The sequence below is a fragment of the Vespa crabro genome, chromosome 20 (genome assembly GCF_910589235.1).
Source record: "Vespa crabro chromosome 20, iyVesCrab1.2, whole genome shotgun sequence".
Classification (NCBI taxonomy): Eukaryota; Metazoa; Arthropoda; class Insecta; order Hymenoptera; family Vespidae; genus Vespa; species Vespa crabro.
In genome coordinates, this window is record NC_060974.1 from 4,249,782 (window position 1) to 4,271,502 (window position 21,721).

At 28.3% G+C, this 21,721-nt stretch overlaps 1 protein-coding gene across 16 annotated transcripts in view; it reads right to left on the bottom strand.

Moving 5' to 3' along the window:
* Positions 1 to 7,520: 7,520 nt before the first annotated feature.
* LOC124431068 (protein tramtrack, alpha isoform-like) overlaps positions 7,521 to 21,721 on the bottom strand; it is a 108,688-nt gene continuing 94,487 nt past the window's right edge. For all 16 annotated transcript variants that reach the window (XM_046978481.1, XM_046978483.1, XM_046978487.1 and 13 more), the window contains 6 exons: positions 18,626 to 18,775; positions 11,194 to 11,466; positions 10,857 to 10,940; positions 10,594 to 10,645; positions 10,109 to 10,370; positions 7,521 to 9,820 (listed from right to left, as the gene is read on the bottom strand). In XM_046978481.1, coding sequence (XP_046834437.1) covers positions 9,124 to 9,820; positions 10,109 to 10,370; positions 10,594 to 10,645; positions 10,857 to 10,940; positions 11,194 to 11,466; positions 18,626 to 18,775 — 1,518 coding nt within the window. In that variant the 3' untranslated portion in view covers positions 7,521 to 9,123. The remainder of the gene's footprint in view (positions 9,821 to 10,108; positions 10,371 to 10,593; positions 10,646 to 10,856; positions 10,941 to 11,193; positions 11,467 to 18,625; positions 18,776 to 21,721) is intronic.

The following is a 21,721-nucleotide window of genomic DNA, read 5'->3' on the forward strand; positions in this document are numbered from 1 at the left end:
GACACACACATACACACACACACACACATATATATATATACATGAATGTATATATTCCATATATGCATGTGTGTACGTATGCGTGTGTTATGTGTGCATGTAGGTGTGGTGTACGATGTTATTGTGATGAAAGAGTTATGTTCGCAAAAATTTTCAAACACACGTTAAAAAGATCTTTCATTGTTGATTGATTAATTTCTTTCCCCTTTCTTTTTTTCTTTCTTTCTTTCTTTCTTTCTTTTTTGTTTTTTTTTGTTTCCTTCTTCTTTTCTTTTCTTTTTTTTTTTTGTTTCAATTCTTTTTTATTCCCCCTCTTTTATCCCCTACCCTCCCCCAAACCCCAGTCGATCCCCCGCCCCATCCCTCCCCAAATAACCCCGGATTATTTCATCAGCCTTTTAATCATTTTTATTTTTTATTTTCTTGTTTTTTTTTTTTTCATTTTCTTTTCTTTTCGTCGTTTCGTCGTTTCTTTTCTTTTCTTTTTTTTTTTTTTTCATTTTTTTTTGTTTGTTCGTTTGTTTGTTCATTTGCTTGTTTAAATCCTATATTATATAAAATTATATAGACGAGAGAGAGGTAGATTTCTAGAAAAATTAAATTCTCACAATTTTATTCTTTATTTTTTTTTTCTTCTTTCTTTTTTTCGCTTTTTTTCCTCTCTTTTTCCTTTTTTTGTTTTTCCTTTTCTATTCGTTTCTTCTCGCATCTTCTCATTTCTATCTCTAATCGCCATATTTTCTTTCTTCTTTTTTTACTCTTTTTTTCGTTTACTTCGGTTCTTTTCTCCTTTGAAGATCGACAAATTCGATGTGAAATGATGAAGAAAAAGACAAGATAAAGAAAGAAGAAGAGAAAGAAAAAGGAAAAAAAAAGACTCGCGTGTCAATGTTATATATATAAATTTTTTCTTCCTTCTCAATCTATTCCTTCTTTTATTTCATTTTATTTTTTTTTCACTTTTCTTCCCTTTTTTTTTTACGTCCTTGTATTTTCATACAATCAGACGAGGGTTAGTTGAGACGGTCAGTTTCTCAAATAACAATAATACATATAATAAAATATTAATAATAATAATAATAATAATAATAATAATAATAATAATAATAACATATAAAAAAGAAAGCAAGAAAAAAAAAAGAAAGAATGAGTTATATAAGTTTGTAACGTCACCGATGAAAATACTTCAATATAGGAGCTTGCAATTATTCTTTTTTTTTTTTTTTTTTTTTTTTTTACGCGTTATCTCTAATTACAATTTTTGCATCTTGTATTTGTTGTTGTTGTTGTTATTTTTGTTTTCGTTCCTTTTAAATTTGTCATTATTCCCTTCTTTCAATCTTATATCCTCGCGTAAATTAATTTAATGATCTTGGTATAATGCCGATGTCGCGGTGGTCCGTTTTTGGAATAACGATATTAATTATTATAAATATATTTATATGTATATATATATATAATATTATTTATATATATGTATATATATATATAATAGGTCCATGCGTATTCGTGTGTAATTTTTTTGTTCCTTTTTTTTTCCTTTCTTTCTTTCTTTCTTTCTTTTTATATTTGTTTGTTTGTTTCAATGTTGTTGTTGTTGTTGTTGTTTTTGTTGTTGTTGTTGTTGTTGTTACTGTTATTGTTTTTTGTTTGTTTTATCCATAATGCGCGCGTGTAATTAATGGAGATGTGTAATGACAGTGAAGAGAGCATGTATAACTAGGAATGTACATAGTGTACGTAAATAGATATTAATTAATTAGGTTTTTTTTTTGTGTATAAAACGATGATGTTACTTATTATATAATTCATTATTCGTTTATATCAAACGACACATAATAATGATATCGATATTTGTTTTGTTCTGTGTGTGTGTTGTATTTTTTCTCTCGCGTTAGCTTTTTTTGTTTTCTTTTTTTTTTCTTTTTCATTTTTTCGTTTTATCTCTTTCTCGTTTTAGTATTTTTTTATTCTTTTTTTTGTTTTTTTATTTTTTGTGGGTTTTCTTTTTTTTTTTTTCTTATTAGTCTCATGGTGCGATAGCCGCATAAAGTGGATATCGTTCGCCAATAGGCTAGTCTTGTCCTGTCTTCTCATTACAACAGCGTCAATAATGCATTATAATAATTATTATTATTATTATTATTATTATTATTATTATTATTATTATTATTATTTGTATTATTTTTATTATTTATATTATCATTAATATTATTATTGTTATTAATATTATTGTTATTAATATTATTGTTATTAATGTTATTGTTATTATTATTATTATTATTATTATTATTATTATTATTATTATTATTATTATTATTATTATTATTATTATTATTATTATTATTATTATTATTATTATTATTATTATTATTATTATTCGTCGCACATCGGCCATGAGACACTCGTTTCACCAGTTCAGACCGATGTCACGATTATTATACAAGAAATACGTTCGAACGAATGGTCATTGCTTTCTTTTCTTTTCTTTCCTTTTTTTTTTTTTTCTTATTTTTATTTTGTATTCACACCTCACGCCATTTTCGTTTTGTTCATTTTTTTTTTTTTTTTTTTTTTTTAATTTTCATTCGAGTACTGTTCGAATGTATTTAATATGTTTGTACTTTGGCACGAAACAATCAAATTAAACGACAATTGTTTCGAACGTTCGTATAATTAAAGAAAAAAGATAATGTCTATTGATTGGTTTAATGAATTCATAAAAAAAAAAAAAAAAAAAAAAAAAAAAAAAAAAAGAAAAAAAAAATAGATTCGTAAAGAATTCTTCGTTATTTGTCTTTTATTTATTTCTTTATTTTTCCTTATTTTTCTTTTTTTTTTTTTTTTTTTAACGTTTTACCTTTAACTTCGCTATCGATCGCGTCATTGCATTCGTATCGTTTCAAATGGTAAATATTGTTTATATTACGAGTACAAATTCGTAATATACATATAATATATATATATATATATATATATATATATATATATATATATAAATATTAATTAGTGTAATTTGTTCGACAAAAGGCTCGATGTTAATTAATTGGATAGATAATGGCGTTGAGAGGTGGTCTAAAAAAAAAAAAAAAAGAAAAAAGAAAAAAAGTTATGACCAAATTCATTACGAACGAAGAAAATTCGCATTGATTATTAGCATTAAATATTAATACTCCTAGTCGTATACCCTTTGCTAGAGTAAAAGTGGTCTTGTGCGTCCCGATGATTGCAATCGTCGGGACGTGCATAGGCAAATACAGAGTGCATTTTTAGCGCATGTTTTTCTTTCTCTTCTCTCTTTTTTTTTGTGTGTTTTTTTTTCTATTTTATTCCTTCTTTCTTTCTTTCTTCCTTTCTTTCTTTTTTTTTCTCCTCTTTTTTTTTTCTTATCTCCCTTCTTTCACTTTCCCTTTGCTCTCTTGATATGCGATAATTATTCTAAAACTAACAAAACTTGTCCTTACGTTTCATTCATTTGGTATGTCTTAGTCTTATTTTATTAAGAAAAAGAAAGGATGAAAGAAGGAAAGAATAAAAAGAAAGAAAGAAAGAAAGAAAGAAAAGAAAAGAAAAGAAAAGAAAAGAGTTAGAAAGAAAGAGAAAGAGAGAAAATAATCACATTAGATAAGTCACGTATTAAAACGTAATAATATTCGATGAGACACAATAAATGTCGACGTAACCTTACGTTTGTTATTTACTGATATTACATACATGTATATGTATATGTATATTTGGAATTTATGATATTACATATATATATATATATATATATATATATATATATATATATATATATATATATATTACATATATGTATAAATATCTAATATCATTAATTACAAATACATATTAATATGCGTGATATTACTTATATATTTCTTTATGATTAGTGATATTATATAAGTAATATATAAATATGTAATATCGTTATACATATACACGTAGTATACACACATACATACATATATATATATATATATATATGTATGTATGCGATGAGACGATCTAAATTCTTTTTATAATTATTAATTAATTTTTCGAAAAAGTTAAAGACGAATAAAATCTATGATTGAAAAATTTTTATAAATTACACTCACAGTATAAAATGATTTCTTATTAAAGATAGAATTATTTTGGTGGTCTATGATTACTTGTTATTAAGTGTAATCGAAAGATTGATATTTCTCTCTCTCTCTCTCTCTCTCTCTCTCTCTCTCTCTCTCTCTCTCTCTCTCTCTTTCTCTCTTTTTCTCTCACGAGATCCGATCCAAAACCTGATAAATCAAAAATGAATATCTTTTCTTTTTCTTTCTTTTTCTTTTTTTTTTCTTTTTTTTTGTAAAAGTACCATGCATTGTTCGTTTCATTTTTCTTTTCTTTTGTTTTTATTATTCTTTAAAATTTCTTTCTCTTCTTCTTCTTTTTTTTTTCTTTTCTTTTTTTTTTTTGGTATTTTTTATTTTGTTAACCGATCACATCCAGATCATTGTCTGGGCTTAAAAGAAAAAAGAAAGAAGAAAAAAATAATAAACAATGTACACTCGTTTACTTTGTTTGTTTGTTTGTTTGTTTCATTGTCTCCGCTGCTTTCATCACATTATAAATCATTTGCATGCTATAGAAATAAATGTTTCTCGCTCGTACTTTATGATCATTTGGATTAATTTTTAATCGGTTACTCGGCAGTCGAGATTTCGATATCGATATCGATTTCAATTTCGATTTCGATTTCGATTTCGCTTAAGAAAGAAGAGACACTTTTCCCTAATAAGTTCACGCATCGAACATAGCCGCCTCCCATCCCCTCAACCCACCCCGTACCCTTCTATTTTATCCACCGCTTTTTCAAATAATTTCATTTTCTTTTTCTTAATTTGTTATTCACTTTTTTTTCTTCGCTTCGCGTTTATTTATTTATTTATTTATTTATTTATTAATTTATTATTATTTTCTTTTTAAATCGCTTTCGTTTAAATATTACACACACTTCTGTATATACACGCGCACAACATCACAATACCACTTTCATTTTCGTTTTCGTGTTCATTATATTTTTAAATTCTCCCTTAAGAAAACGTGTTCTCCGTGTTTATTTTATTTTACTTTATTTTACTTTACTTTAATTTACTTTACTTTATTTTGTTTTATCTTTTTGTTTTCTCTTCCTCACGCACGCACACGCTCGGACACGATCCGTTTTACATTTTCGCACGTTTTACTTGTCTTTTCATTTTTTTCCTTTCTTTTCTTTTCTTTTCTTTTCTTTTCTTTTTTTTTTTTGCGTGTTTCTTTCTTTCCAACTTTCTCCCTCTCCCTTCCATTACCATCAACGCTTTCTTAATCTAATCGATACGATTCGACAGACGCCTCCCTACTCTTCTCGTCAAAATTTTCGGATTACTTTACAAGTACCGACATTACTACGAATGTGTTTCAGATGCAACCTAAGTCTTATATCATCGAAAAATATCATTGGGAAATACCTCTACTATATATATATATATATATATATATATATATATATATATATATATATATATATATGTATGTATGTATGTATATATATATATATATTATTATTATTACAATTATAGTTCTTAATTATAAATTTTTACCATCGTCAAACAGGAATACTCGTTTCCAGTCAATCCCCATCTCTCATGGAGTTAGTTACAATTACAAAAATGGCGGCCTCGTTTTATTAAGTTTTTCTTCCTTTACAAAAAAAACAAAAGAGAATAAAACAGAAAAAGGAAAATGAAAAAAAGGGGAAAGAAAAGAAAAAAGAATATTTATAACAAAGTACAATAAACAAAAAAAAAAGAAAGACAGAGAGAGAGAGAGAGAGAGAGAGAGAAAAAGAGAGAGAGACAAAAATATAAACGAAATAAACGATTTCGCTCTCGAGCCTTGATATACATGTGTATATATATATATATATATGTGTGTATGTGTATGTATGTATAATGCACACATATATACATATACATTCAATAATGCATTGTGTGTCGAAGAAGATGCACCTTTTTTTATTCTTTTCTTTGCTAAATCTTTTCTCTTTTTTTTTTTCCCCTCCTCGCAATAAATATTAATAATTGTTCTAATCTTAATCGCACATAAATTAAGCGCATACAATTTTTTCGAAGTTTATGAAAAAAGTAAAAAACAAAAAAAAAAACAAAAAAAAAAAAAAGAAAAGAAAAAAGGGAAAAGAAATAGAGAGAAAAATACAATAATAATGAATATCTGTCGGTGTTGTTATTGCACCAATTATTTACAACAATGGACGTGTTTTATATGCGTATTTCTTAATTGGCCTTTCGACATTAAATCAATCATTCATCTTTGATATATTATTTAATCGGCGATTATTATTTAAATCGCCTTTTTTTTTTTTTTTTTTTCTTAAAATACCTACATTTATGTGTGTGTATATATATGTGTATATATATATATATATATATATATATATATATATATATATATATATATATATATATATATATATATATATATATATATATATGTATGTATAAAGAAAAAAAAACAATGAAAAGGAGCTCGCACAGCAGACAGACACACGCGCACGTATGCGTTATATAATAAGTATATAATAATATTTGAATAGTAATAATAATAATAGTAATAATAGTAATAATAATAATAGTAATAATAGTTATAATAATAATTATTATAATTAAAATAATAATATTAATAATAATAATAATAATAATAATAATAATAATAATAATAATAATAATTAATAATAATAATAATTAATAATAATAATAATAATAATAATAATAATAATAATAATAATAATAATAATAATAATAATAATAATAATGATTTTCTAAAGCTCATATATACTAACGATACGTGCCATATGTTTTCTTATACTGTTTTTTATATATACATATATAATATATATATATATATAAAAAGAGAAGAAAGAATGATAAAATTGTTTCCATATTTTCTTGTTTTTTCTTCCACTCCATTTTTGTTTTTTCTCCCTCCTATTATTATTATTATTTATCTTCTCTCTCTCTCTCTCTCTCTCTCTCTCTCTCTCTCTCTCTCTCTCTCTCTCTCTCTCTCTCTCTCTCGCTCGCTCGCTCGCTCTCGTTTTTTCTCATACATATAGACGGACTGGTGTGATTCTCATACGACTCATTCATTGCATATATATATATTACATATCCAAATATATATATATATACATCACACACATATATACATATATACATACATACATATATATACGTATATATATATATATATCACTAATCACAAATATATATGTAAATATGATATTACATATATATGTAATATTATTAATCACAAATTATATATATATATATATATATATATATATATATATATATACATACATATACATATATATATATAGGTAGTGATATTACATTTTTGATTAGTGATATATCATTTGTGTATGTGTATATATATATATATATATAATATATATATATAAGTATATATATAATATATAGAAATAGTCGTTCGAGAGGATTATACAAGGTGTCTCCTTTTTAAACATTTGCCGTCGTCATCGTCATCGTCATCGTTCTCGGCCACTTTTTTCTTTTTGTTTTTCTTTTCTTTTTCTTTTCTCTTTCTTTTTTCTATCCGTTCTCCCTCCTTCTCCATCATCATCATCATCATCATCATCATCATCATCATCCATATCAATCGCTTACTACGAACAGGATATTCTACCGTGAAGAAGATAATATATTGTCGCTCTTTATGTTCTACTCATCATACAGACACATGCGGCAGAAAATAGTCTAGGCATTCTTCTTCTTTTTTGTTTGTTTGTATGTTTGTATGTTTGTTTGTTTGTTTGTTTGTTTGTTGTTTGTTTGTTTGTTTGTTTGTTTGTTTGCGATACATACTACACGTCGTTATTCAAAAGGAACTTCGATTGAACTTTTTATTATACGCTCTTCTTAATCTCTTTTTATCTTCGTTTAAACCTCTTTTCTTTTTTTTTCTTTTTCTTTTTCTTCTTATTTTTTTTTTTTTTTTTAAACGCAATTTTCCAAGATTACAGCCGCCATTTACTACTATTATTATTATTATTATTATTATTATTATTATTATTATTATTATTATTTTGTTTTTCTTTCTATTTTATTAATAACAATAATAATAATAAAAATAATAATAATAATAATAATAATAATAATTATTATTATCATTATTTTTTTATTATCATTACATTACAATTACAATCGATCACAGGAAAAAAAAGAAGAAAAGAAAAGAGGATCAAATTCCCGAATTGTTATTATTCTTAAACATTTAAATGTTTGATTAGGATCCATAAAAGATGAGTTTTGAAAAAGAATTGGATCGAAGAAGGAGGATCGATAAAAAGAAAAATAGATCATGGTGTTTTATCGATGGGTATCATGCTCATCGAACGTATCATACATACATACATACACACACACACACAGACACACACACGCACGCACGCACGCACGCACGCACACACACACACATTTTCCTCAAGGATCATTGTTATTACGTGATATTAAAATTAATCGTTTAATTAAATGAAATTATTAAAATATTTTCTATATCTAGTTAGAACTTTGTTTGCTTATGTGCACGACGAACGAGACGAAAGACGATAGATATAGACAGAGACAGAGACAGGTGTATACAGATAGATTGTTACAAGACGGATAGACAATTGATTAGTAATTTAGATTTAGATTTAGAGAGAGAGAGAGAGACAGAGAGAGAGAGAGAGACAGAGAGAGAGAAAGAAAAGAGAAGAAGATACGAACAAAAGGAGAAAGGATGGATGGATGGATGGATCCTCGGAGAGATCGATCACGGATTATGATCTCATGATCTAAATTAATTAATCAAATTACATATACATAAATATATATATATATATATATATATATATATATATATATATATATACGTATATTTCTTTTTGTTTTACTTCAAATGAAAATTAGTCAAGAAGCGCGTAAATACGTTCGAATAAAATCTCCGGGGACAGAGTTCGGATCTGTAACTGGCATTGGCGCCGGTTATTCTTGGACTCGCCGGTGTTAAATAAGGCCTGAATAGTTAGGGTTTACTGTTGTCGTTGTTCAATGCGAGCGGATCGGTGATCTTCTGTTGTTGTTGTTGTTGTTGCTGCTGTTGCTGCTGTTGTTGCTGTTGTTGCTGTTGTTGTTGTTGCTGTTGTTGCTGTTGCTGTTGCTGTTGTTGCTGCTGCTGTTGTTGCTGCTGCTGCTGCTGCTGCTGTTGCTGTTGAGACGATTGTGTTGTAATCTCACTGACGGCACCACCGCTCATCAGTTTCGCATTGTTGTTTTCTGTATTGGAAATCTTTGCATATTCACGTTTACGCGGTAGATTTTCGGTCTTGACGATCGTTATGTCTGGATTGTTTTCGAGAACGGATGTTGCAGCTTTCGGTACAACTGCCGTAGGTACCTCCAAGTAACCACCACCCTCTCTTTTTATTGTCGTCGAAGTAGTAGGAGTTGCTGCGGTAACGGCGTTGGCATTGATCTTTTGTATAATATCGTTAACCGACTCGTTGTTCTCTTGCGTATCGTTACCCTCGACGTTCACCGATGTCGCACTAACGTCACCGGCCAACGAAATTCTTTCGGAACCTTGTAGGGTAGACAGGTACGTTGCCAACGTGTGTACGGTTACATTGAGGAACTCAGCAGCACGGAACAACGTTATTTCCTTTCTTCGTAATTTTGCGAGCACTTCCGCCGGTCCAGGTTCCGACCAAAAATCCCTAACTCTAAAGAGAGAGAGAGAGAGAGAGAAAGAGAGAGAGAGAGAGAGAGATAGAGAGAAAGAGAGAGAGAGAAAGAGATAGAGAGAAAGAAGAGAGTGAGAGAGAGAAAGAATAAAAAAAAAAAAAAAGAAAAAAAAAGAAAGAAAAAGATAAAACGAATGAATATTGACAAATGAAATGTCTTTCTTTTTTTTTTCACCTTTACTAATTTTATTTAATTCTTTTCTTTTTTTGTTTTTTACTTTGTATATTGCTCTTTTTAATGATCTTTGATTATGGCAGTATTATTACCTATACGGGTGTTTAAGGCAACCATAACTGTCACGATATCTCCCATAGAGAGTCCCGTAAGAAACGCCGAGTATCTCAGCAGCAGTCTTCATTTCTAACTCCTTACTCTTGATGGCATCCATAACGCGTCGCGTGAACGGTTCCTCCCAGAATTCTTGTCGGCGGCCCGTCGTCAAATAATCGTTCATCTTAACGACGTCCCGAAATTGTTCCGGGATCGATAGGTTCGTCGCGTTTGAATTCGACGCTGTCGTCGTAGGCGCTGTAAAAGAAAAAAAAAAAAAAAAAAAAAAAGAAATATATTTACACACACCCAACACACCACATATATATATATATATCCACATTCGTGATAAATGAGAGTACAGGGACTTCATTTGTACGGGTACTTTATTTATTTATTTATTTATTTATTTATTTATTATTATTTTTTTCTTCCTAATGAAAATAAATCATTATATATAATTATTACTTAATAGATTTACCTTTTTTTTCTTGATCGGAGGTACTACTGTCCTCCTTCGGCATGTAGGATAGCTAAAAAAAGAAATGAATACGATCGGATTAAAAAAAGAAAAGGAAGTAAGAAGAAACAAAGAGAGAGAGAGAGAGAGAGAGAAAATAAAAACGTTCATCATATGTCTCAAAGTGAAAAAGAAAAAAGAATTGTCATATGATTATAGATATCGAAAGAGAAAAAAGATTATTGACGTAATAAATAACTTTTAATATTTTCAATTGATCTTACCACCGGCAGTGGCGTTTCGTTATTCTCGTTCATCATCATTTCGTCGTCCCAACTTTCGTGGTCACCTTCGCTCATCATTTCCTCCTGCGAAATCGACAGTAACATAATTTTTTTTAAATAAATACCATTTAATAAAGGTGATAATGATATAAAAAAAAAAAAAAAAAAAAAAAGCAAACGAAAACAAAGGAGGAGAAGAAAACGATCTATTTTACGACATTATTTCATAATCGTCGTCATTATCATGATCATCACATGACGATGATTATTTTCTATTTTGTATTTGGAATTTTTTCAAAAGGAAAGAAAAAAAATCTTAGGCGAGGAATAAACATACGTTTCCGGTGATACATGTGATTTTCGGCGTAAAGACGTCGTGCGTCGTAGGTGTATCGTCCAATGGAGGACGTCCTCTACGCCTTTGTTTTGGGGGTTGTGGTTCATCCGTGTCACCTTCCCTTAAAACCGTTTCAACCCCTGGCGTAGCCGCACCAGGACTGTGACCACTGTTACTTAAGTCATTTTGCGTTGAATCGCTACGCCAGCTGACCTCCGCAAGACCCTTGATATGAAGATCCTCAGCAGTCTTTAATAGGGACGACAATCTTGTCTGAAAAAGAAAGAAAGAAAGAAAAAAAAAAAAAAAAAAAAAAGAGAAAAAAAAAGTTAGATAGATTTTCTTCTGCTTCTCCTTCTTTTTAGTTTTCTTTTTCCTTTCTCTTTTTATTTTTTTATTTTATTTTTTTGGAACTTGATTAGCTCTTTTGTTTTTTTTTTTTTCGTTTTACTTTTTCCAAGACCCATCCAATTTTTCAATTAAAGAATTATAATTTTTCAACTTTTGTAAATATACTAATTACAATATACTAATATCTCGAAATTATTTTATGATATAATACAGTATATAATATAGTATATTATATTAGTATTTATAAATAAATATCATAATTTTTTCTCTCTCTTTTTTTCTATAATTTATTACTAATAAGTATATTAATTATATTATACTATAATTACATATTATATACGTATAACTATATATACCATATATTTGAGTATAATAATTATAATATGTACATATATATATATATATATATATATATATATATATATATATATGTATATGGTAATATATTATACATACAAATATAATTATACTGTATTATATTCAGCATAATGTCATGTCGATGAAATGAAGTAAAACATACAAGATATATAAATATATTGCGTGTATTTGTTTGTGTGTGTGTGTGATATATACAAATAAAATGTTAAAAGTTGTATATACTACTTCGTATAATTTTTTGTCGATCGAATGAATTTCTTTATCATAGAATCGGTATTAGAACTGTGCTACTTTTTCGTTTTTATCCTAGATTCCACGCTTTCTTCGTTTCATGTGTCTCACTTAGGGGAAAGTATTTTTTGTCGTATTAGTTCGCGTTATGGCGTCTGCTCGATGCAAAATAAAAAAACTGCACTCTACTTGATCGCAAAAGTGTAAAGGTCTCTTTCTTTCTACGTTTCTTCATTACTACAATATATTAATATATATATATATATATATATATATATATATATATATATATGTATAATATAATATTAATTAGTATTATACATTAGTATTATACTATATGAATATAAAGTATATATAATATAGAGATATCTACAAACGCTCATATAATATACGTATATTAATATTAAGTATATATTTTATTATTATAATATATTGATATAATTATAATATTTATAATAATTATATTAGTATAGTATAATAAATATATTATTATATTTATTATTAATATAATTTCGATATTAACATTGCGTTATATATGCGTTAAGATAATCTCAACTTGTCCGATATGCACTTGCTTTTACAATATTCCACCATGCGAATATATAATAACGCAAAAATTTAATAATGCACGGTATTAAGTACTTTCTTCTTTTTTTCTCTTTTTTTTTTTTCATATTCTTTTTTCCCCTCTCTCTTTTTTCTTTTTTTTTTTTTTATTTTTTTATTTATTTATTTTTTATTTCATTTCATTTTATTTTGAATAGCTTTAATTGCAGCAGAATCAGTAAAACGTTATGGAATTCGATCCTCGACAAATAAACACGGAAATATTTTAACTTGTTAATCGAAATGAGTTTCGATCATACATTTTGAATGCGTACAATTTAATTTCGATTGATAATAAAATTTTATTACGGATTAAGACATTTGCCTTTGGATTAATTTATTTGATTGTAAAACAAAAAAAAGAAAAAAAAAAAAAAGAAAAAAAGAAAAGAAGAAAAGAAAAGAAAAGAAAAGAAAGAGAAAGGAAAGAATTGCAATATTTATTTCTTTTTCTAATTCTTTTCTTTTTATTTCGTAACAAAGAAAGAGTAATTAACACACGGACTGTGATAACTCTGATTAAAAGAAATTATTTATAAATAAATAAATAAATAAATACACACACACACACACACATATATATATATATCTTCTAAGTCTTATGAAGAAACGAAGATTTACAACTTTTTCCAATACTTCATGGCCAAGATACTTTATCTCAAATCTTTATTCTTCGTCAAGTGGTACGAGACACCATAACGTCAGGTCATTGGCCACGTGCTTGCATTCCTTTAAGTGACGGTAATAAAAAGTATCGGTGAAGGATGGGGAAGGGAAGGGAGAGGAAGAAGAGAAGGGAGGAGAGGGGTCATAGTAGCGTCTTGACACGAAACTCTATACATTCATCTGGTCGTTAGAATAACGATTTAAGCAACGATCTAAGATGTTATTTAAGTCTTAACAATGATATAACATTTTCAATCTCGTACACGTATTATTTATTTATATTCGTACGATGTATAATTCGTAATTACTTAATCGAAAAAAAAAGGAAAAAAAAAAAAACAAAGAAAAGAAAAAATTAAGACAGATAAAAAAAAGAAATTGTTCTTTCAACATTGAAAATTGTTAAAAATTGATCTTAACTCGCTACTCGTCAAATTATCCATAGAAATGTTCGATGCCAATCAATTTTGGATATATATAGATTAACGTGCCATTTATATAGGATTATTTAACGAAAAGATAAGAAAAACGTTAGATTCGTTAGTTTTTTAAATTGTTAATTTATGCCGATTATCATTGAACCGTCCTGTAGAATCCGTCCATTCCTCGTTGATCGTTCAATTTAATCCATGAAACATTTGACGCCATTCTGATAAATACTTATTATCGAAATCAATCGTAACTCGTCCGTTCTAACGGAAATAAATTCGTTGAAATGCAATGGCAAACCTAAAGAGCGTTAACAAAGTGAAACATCATCGATTGATACACTACCACTATCACTATTATTTCACTACGTGTAATTAAAAGTTTTTTCTTTCTCCTCTTTTTTCTGCTTTTTTTTTCTTTTTTCTTTTTTCTTTTTTTTTCTCTTTTTTGCGGTTACCGACAAACCAAAAGAATGGATTCTCTAAATGCACTTTCGAACGGAAGCAACGTCGTTTGAAAGAATCAATGTACCCGAACGTACAAGAACTTTGATATAAATCGATTAACCAAAAGTTTCTCGGACAATGATTAGACACGAAAAGAAAGGATTTGAATTTCTACAAATCTTAGAAAAAAAAAAAAGAAAAAAAGAAAAAAAAAGAAGAAAAGACGAATAAGAAAGATACGAATTTTTTTTATAACATCCCCCGTAGAAAGTATATCCATGTAAAAATAATATTTTATATTATCGCGTTAAATGATTATTAAATAAAAAAAAAACAAAAACAAAAAAAATGACAACAGTACTTTTATCTACAGTACTTTTATTATCCCGCAGAAATTATACATAAATATATATATATATATATATATATATATATTTATTCTTGAAAAAAAAAATAAAATTCATAAAAAGAAAAAAAGAGAAAAAAGGAAAGAGAACTAAAATTGCTAATATTACTTTTACGACACCCTATAGAATATACACGTACACATGTCGGCCTGTAAACGAGGACTATCGATTTCATAAAATACAACGTCGTTTTTCTCTCTTCCCTATAAAAAATTCGCGCGACAAACAAAAGTCGACGAATGAGAGAAGGAAGCCTCTACTCCGTCGACGTTCGACCGATATAAAAAATGTAACTGCAAAAAACAACGTCGTTGTGATTCGTCTAGATAATTCAAAATGGCGTCGTCAATGTCACGTGCTCCGGATTCGAACACGTTTCACGCGGGAAAAAAAGAAAAGAAAGAAGTAGGAAAGAGAGGGAGAGAGAAGAGAAAAGATAAAGAAATTAAGATGGGGGAAAAAAGAGAAAGAAAAAAAGAAAAATACATTTACGACGAGTATAGCAAGAGGAAGCGCATACGAACATTTCTAATGAATTTCTAACGATCTATTGAAATTAATACGAAAATTCAATGGCAAATAAAATATTATTTCGTTACAACGAATTTCTAAGAAATTTCTAAAGTAAATCACAAAGGATAACAACGAATATAAGAACGATCTGACCATTGTAAATGAAATCATTGAATTCTAATGTATTTACCAATGACTATCTAAGTAGGGAGGGATGGATGGAGAGTGGAGGAAAAGAGAGGGAGAAACGTTAGAAAGTCTATGGAAAAGACTTAATATAACTCGTTAAAATTCGATCGGATTTAATAACGCATGCGTTTCGTTGACACGTGCTCCCCCCTCCCTTATCTCTCTCTCTCTCTCTCTCTCCCTCTCTCACTCACCTCCGATACACATACGCACAAACACACACGTGTATATAATTTGCTTGTTTCAATCTTCGGTCATTTTAAAAATGGCGCATGGAGTTTCTATCGGCTGGTTCTATTCCCGAGAAGAGGGGAGGGAGAGAAAAAGAGAGAGAGAGAGAGAGAGAGAGAGAGAGAACACGGTATGATAATTAAAGAACGACGGAAAGGTCGCGTAACGAACGTCATTGTCGTTCAGTGAGGAAAGGGTGGGAAGTATGGGAATGAAAAAAAAAAAGAAAAAAAAAAAAGAAATAAAAAAGAAGAAAAAAATAGAACGGGGGTGATGAGAGTGATGGGATTGAAAGAGTGGATGGACGGGGGAGGAATGGGGGAGAAAGAGGTGAGGTAAAGTGAGGAGAGGAGAGGAGAGGAGAGAAGAGGAGAGAAGAAGGGGAAGGAATCGCCAATTACGTTTCGCTAATTTTCGAAGCGATATAATGGTGTGCTTCGACCGTCATCGTGTATATATATATATATATGTATGTGTGTGTGTGCGTGTGCGTGTGTATTATTAGAGAATTATAATATGTTATTAGAATACATATTATTCTATGAAATATAATATGTAACTATTTATTTTATATATTTATATAAAATATTATCATTAATAATAATTAATTATATATATATATATAAAATATTAATATATATATATATATAAACTATATATTATATATTTATTATAAATAATTTTCAAATGAACAAATTCTAATTATAGAATTATATATATATATATATATATATATATATATATATATATATCAAGAACTTTCTATGAATCGGCTACGACGACGACTACGACAACGATGATGACGACAACATAGACGACGGCTATAGCGGCTTCGGTGGCTTTCTATCGGCCAACGGCTAGAGAATTGGAAAAATGCTTATGTGGGTCAGCATCGCCGTTGTTGGCGTTTGGCTCCGTTCTAGACCAGAATAATGTATTTCAGAAATGAAACCACTTTTTTTTCATCTCTCTCTTTCTTTCTCTTCCTCTCTCTCTCTCTCTTTCTCTCTCTTATTTTTTCTTTATCTTTTTACTTTTCTTTCTCTTATAGAAAAAGAGAGAAAACTAAAGACAGAGAGAGAGAGAGGAGAGAGAGAGAGGAGAGAGAGAGAGAGGAGAGAGAGAGAAAGAGAGAGGAACATTTTTTGATTCTCTTTTTTCTTTTTCCTTTTACCTTTTTTTTTTTTTAATTACAAGAAATAATAATATGAATGCACTATGTAAAATGTAATTTCTACGATTCTTAATCGAGTAAATGAAGTACGGATTTTCACTTGCCTTATCGTCTCTCGTCGATGTGATTTTTCACAAAAAAGTAATGAAAAAAGGAAAAAGCGAAGAAAAGAAAAAAAACCAACAAGAACAACAACAACAACAACAACAACAACAACCGTGCTGGAGAAAGCTCAATGGGGCCGGTCGTCACGACTAGAAATCGGCAAAGAATTTGCGAGAGAGCGACCAACTATGAAACTATGAAACCCATGAAACCTATGAAACTATGAAACTTCCTTGAAGAAAGTAATATCTCGAAAATTTATTATTAAAATATTATATTGTTTTATATATATATATATATATATTTATTATTATTTATTCTTATTATTATTATCATCTTTATCATCGTCATCATCATCATCATCATCGTCATCGTCATCATCATTATTATTATTATATATAATAATTTATTAATTTAATTATTATATATATATATATATATATACATAATAAATAAATAATTAAATAATAATAAATATCAGATATTTCTATTCAAGATACATATTGATTAATTCTAATCTCGTTAATTTTATTATTATTACGTAATTAAAATAATGTCAACGTTATATCGATTAAAATTCTATATCTAATAAATATCAAATATAATTAATTAATTCCAATTTTATCTATCAAGAACCGTTATTATAATATCATACGAGATATATTATCGATATAAAATATAATAAAAATTTTTCGTACCGTTAATTAAACAAATAAAATATACAAAAGCGTAGAAAATTCTTTTTCTTTATTTTTCTTGTCTATATATACCGAATATATATACATATGCATATACATATACATACACATATATATATATATATATGTGTGTATCGATTCAATCGTGTTTGTTTGTTTCGCGATTTGTTAGATTTGTTTTGAAAATTTGACGTAGAAGACTAGAGAGGGAAAAAGAGAGAAACATAGACGTGACAGTGGGTCGGTCGAAAATAAAGTACGGAGGAGGAATAATTCCTCTCTACATATGTATATATATATATATATACACATACATACATATATACAAACATATATACGTATATACATACGTATGTATAAAAATATATACATATATATATATATATATAATATAATATATATCACGCATACGTTTTCTATATATCTATAGACGGAGAAACAAACACGTAGAAAACGAGACATACATGTGTATATCAAGGCAACGAAGAGTGGCGGCCCGATCGGCCGAGAGTCAAATCTATCAAACATTCATCGTCAAATCTCCCGTAGATTTTTTTATTGTCCGTGTCGAATTGAAAAGCGACTCTCCGCCTGTCGAACGTCACCGATAGAATGAAGACGTTTCGCTCTGATGTTTGCGCGTTGTCGATCGACCATTTTCTTTTTCTCTTTTCTTTTTTTTCTTTTTTTCCTTGCACTCCTCCCCTCCCCCCTCCTGTTTTCTTCCCTTTTTATTATTTTTTTCTTTTATTTATTTGTTTATTTATTTACTTTTCTTCTTTTCCTTTGTCAAAAACTTCAAATCTGATTTGTGAGAGAGTAAAAAGAAGATACGTGTGTAGATTTATGTGTATGTATTTGTACGTACGTAAGTATATCTATGTATGTATGTATTGAACGTATTGGCATAAATGTGGTTAGAGAGATATATATATATATATATATATATATATGTTATATGTATGTGTATATATGTATGCGTATATATGTGTATGTAAAGGCACTTACGTGATCGATATTAATTTCTCCCTTGTACATGAACTCGACGAGTACTTTGATGTCCGAGAATTTGACGTCGCGCATGATTACGATAGGATCCTTCTCTTCGTATTGCGACAGGATCGTGTCAAAGTAGGTGCTGCATGCCGATAGTACGACCTGCGAATAATATAAATATTAATTACTAAACAAAACAAAAAAAAAAGAAAAAACATATATATGTATATATATTAATTAGAATATTAATTGAATTAATTTATTTATTATGAAAGCAAATTAAATGATTTTGTCCATTTTTCTTTTCTTTTACTTTCTTTCTTTTTCTTTCTTCTTATCATCATCGTATGATTTGTATGCGAGATCTCAAAAAAAGAAAAAAAAAAAAAAAAAAAAAGGCAAAAGAAAAAGAAAAGAAAAGCAAAAGAAAAATCATACGATCATAATTTTGATTTCTATCGTTAAATTTCAAAAGCAAATTGACGTTCAGATATATTTGATGTCCCTTTTTCCTATCGATAAATCGTCCCCTGTTAATACGAACGTAACCCTTAATAAGATCTACGTTAGTTTGTAATATGGCGCACGTCGATCATCGTTAATTATAAACGAAATGAAAATGTAGATTTCGAGAATGGATGCTGTCCCGTACGTTAATAGCACACGTTCGAATGTCCGGACATATTTTCATCGTAAAATGTGAATAAAACGTGACAGAAAATCCACTCTCTCCCTCCCTCCCTCTCTCTCTCTCTCTCTCTCTCTCTCCCTCTCCCTTATTTCTTCATTCGCGACTTTTTTTAATAGTGTCGATAATACCTATACGAATGGTGCTTTCATTTTGATCGAAGTACATACGATATATATATATATATATACATATACATATATGTATGTATGTATGCATATATGTATGTATGCATGTATGTATGCATATATGTATGTATGTGCATATATGTATGGGAATACGAATATGTTATTCATACATGAGAGATCATCGAGTCAATGGAAGTTTGTTTCAAACGTTTCAATCGCTCGTGCGATTAGAACAATTGATTATATCAATGAATGGAGGTGCTTTTATTTTCATCGATAATCTATGAATTGTTTATATGCAGTTTAAATATGTATAAGTTTCAATATTTGTCAGGTTAGATTCGTTAAGTGAAAATTTCGCTTCATATATATATATATATATATATATATATATATATTTATATATATATATAAATAAAAAAAAAAAAAAAAAATACATTTCAATCGATTAGTACGTTTGATTATCCCGAATAATGGTGATATTTTTTTTCTTTTCTTTGCTTCTTTTTTTTTTTTTTTTGTTAAGATCTAGGAAATATTTTTTGTTATTGTTGTTGTTGTTGTTGTTGACTACTACTAGTCAATATAATATTCGTCATGTGTATACAATGCTGTTGATTTTTTCGATGGCAATTTCTATGCAGTAGGCGATTATAAGATAGAAAGAGAGAGAGAGAGAGAGAGAGAGAGAGAGAGAGAGAGAGAGAGAGAGAGAGAGAGTACAATGTATTAATCAAGTTGAAAGGTATGATTCGATCAAAAAAGTATAAGTAATGGACTATTAGAAGAAGATTAGGATTAACCGTTGATGTGTTTAACACAGTTATTTAAAATATTGATAAAATCTGATATGACGTATAAATGAAATTTTTGATTCATTAAAAAGATGTCATAACTAATACACGATAAATAGTCTCAAGTATCATCGATACGATTATCAAATGTAATAATTAGAAATACGATAGAGTTAATTTTCATTGATTTCGTATTCGAAAACATTCAATTCAAAATTTCGATCGAAACATTCAATTATATCAATTCGTATAACGAAGCTTTTTCAAATTTTTTATTAAATTTTTCCTAAAAATTCGATTAGCTTTTTTATTGTATCGCTAAATTAAACAAATGTCTTACATACATACATATAAAGATATAAACACATAACATTTAGATTATGCGATATTTCATAATTTTATTTCTTTTCTTACGAAAGGAATATTATTCTACATTTTCGAATAAATTTTTCATACAGATTCAACCCTCTTTCTGATTATATTGTCAAATTACAAAAAATCTTGTATATATATATATGTATATATATACACACACATACACATACGGACAATGCTTTATTTCATATATTTCATTTATTTTCGCATTTGAATCTTCAACATTGATCAATTCGAAAACGAAGCTTGAAATTTAATTTTTCATGTAGATTCAACCCATTTCTGATTATACTGCCAAATCAGAAATACACTGTGTGTGTATGTGTGTGTGTGTATATATATATATACATTTAAATTATGCAGTATTTCATAATTTCATTTATTCTCTTATTCAATTCGATTAATTCGAATAATGAAGCTTCTTACGGGGGGAAAAAAAAACAAAAAAAGAAAAAAAAGAAAGTATAATGTCAGATCACATTTTTAACTTAATATTTTCACGTAGTCTCGTTATATATATTTCTGGCTTCATTGAATTCCCTTTTCAGTCGTACATACCTAAATCAAAAGTACATATACTCCGATCGATATCATCGAGACAATGATATCTGATCGAAACATTTCGATAATTAGATAGTAAGATCTACGTTAATATACAGAACAAAATGATTATATCATGATCACGTAAACGTTTGCAATTTATAATAACAATGCAATACATTACAAATGTATATATATATATATATATTTCTTTCATCTTTTTCCTATTTCTGTTTATTACGAAATATCGCAAAAAAAAAAGAAAAAAAGAAAAATAATAATAATGAAAAGACACATCAATTTCGTTATAGTGAAGGAAGACTCGATCGAGACGTTTAAAGGAGGGACTTTTAACTTTTCATTTAGTTTCGATCGTATATACGCGCGAGCGTAGAAATAGATGACGAGGAAGGGCCAAGAGAGAGAGAGAGAGAGAGAGAGAGAGAGAAAGAGGGAAGGGGATGAGGGTGTAGAAGGATGAAGAGAATGAGGAAAAGAGGAAGAGTAGTGGAAGGAAGGAAGGAAGGAAGGAAGGAAGGAAGGAAGGTTATCGAAGTCGAAATAAATCAATGTCACGGTGCTT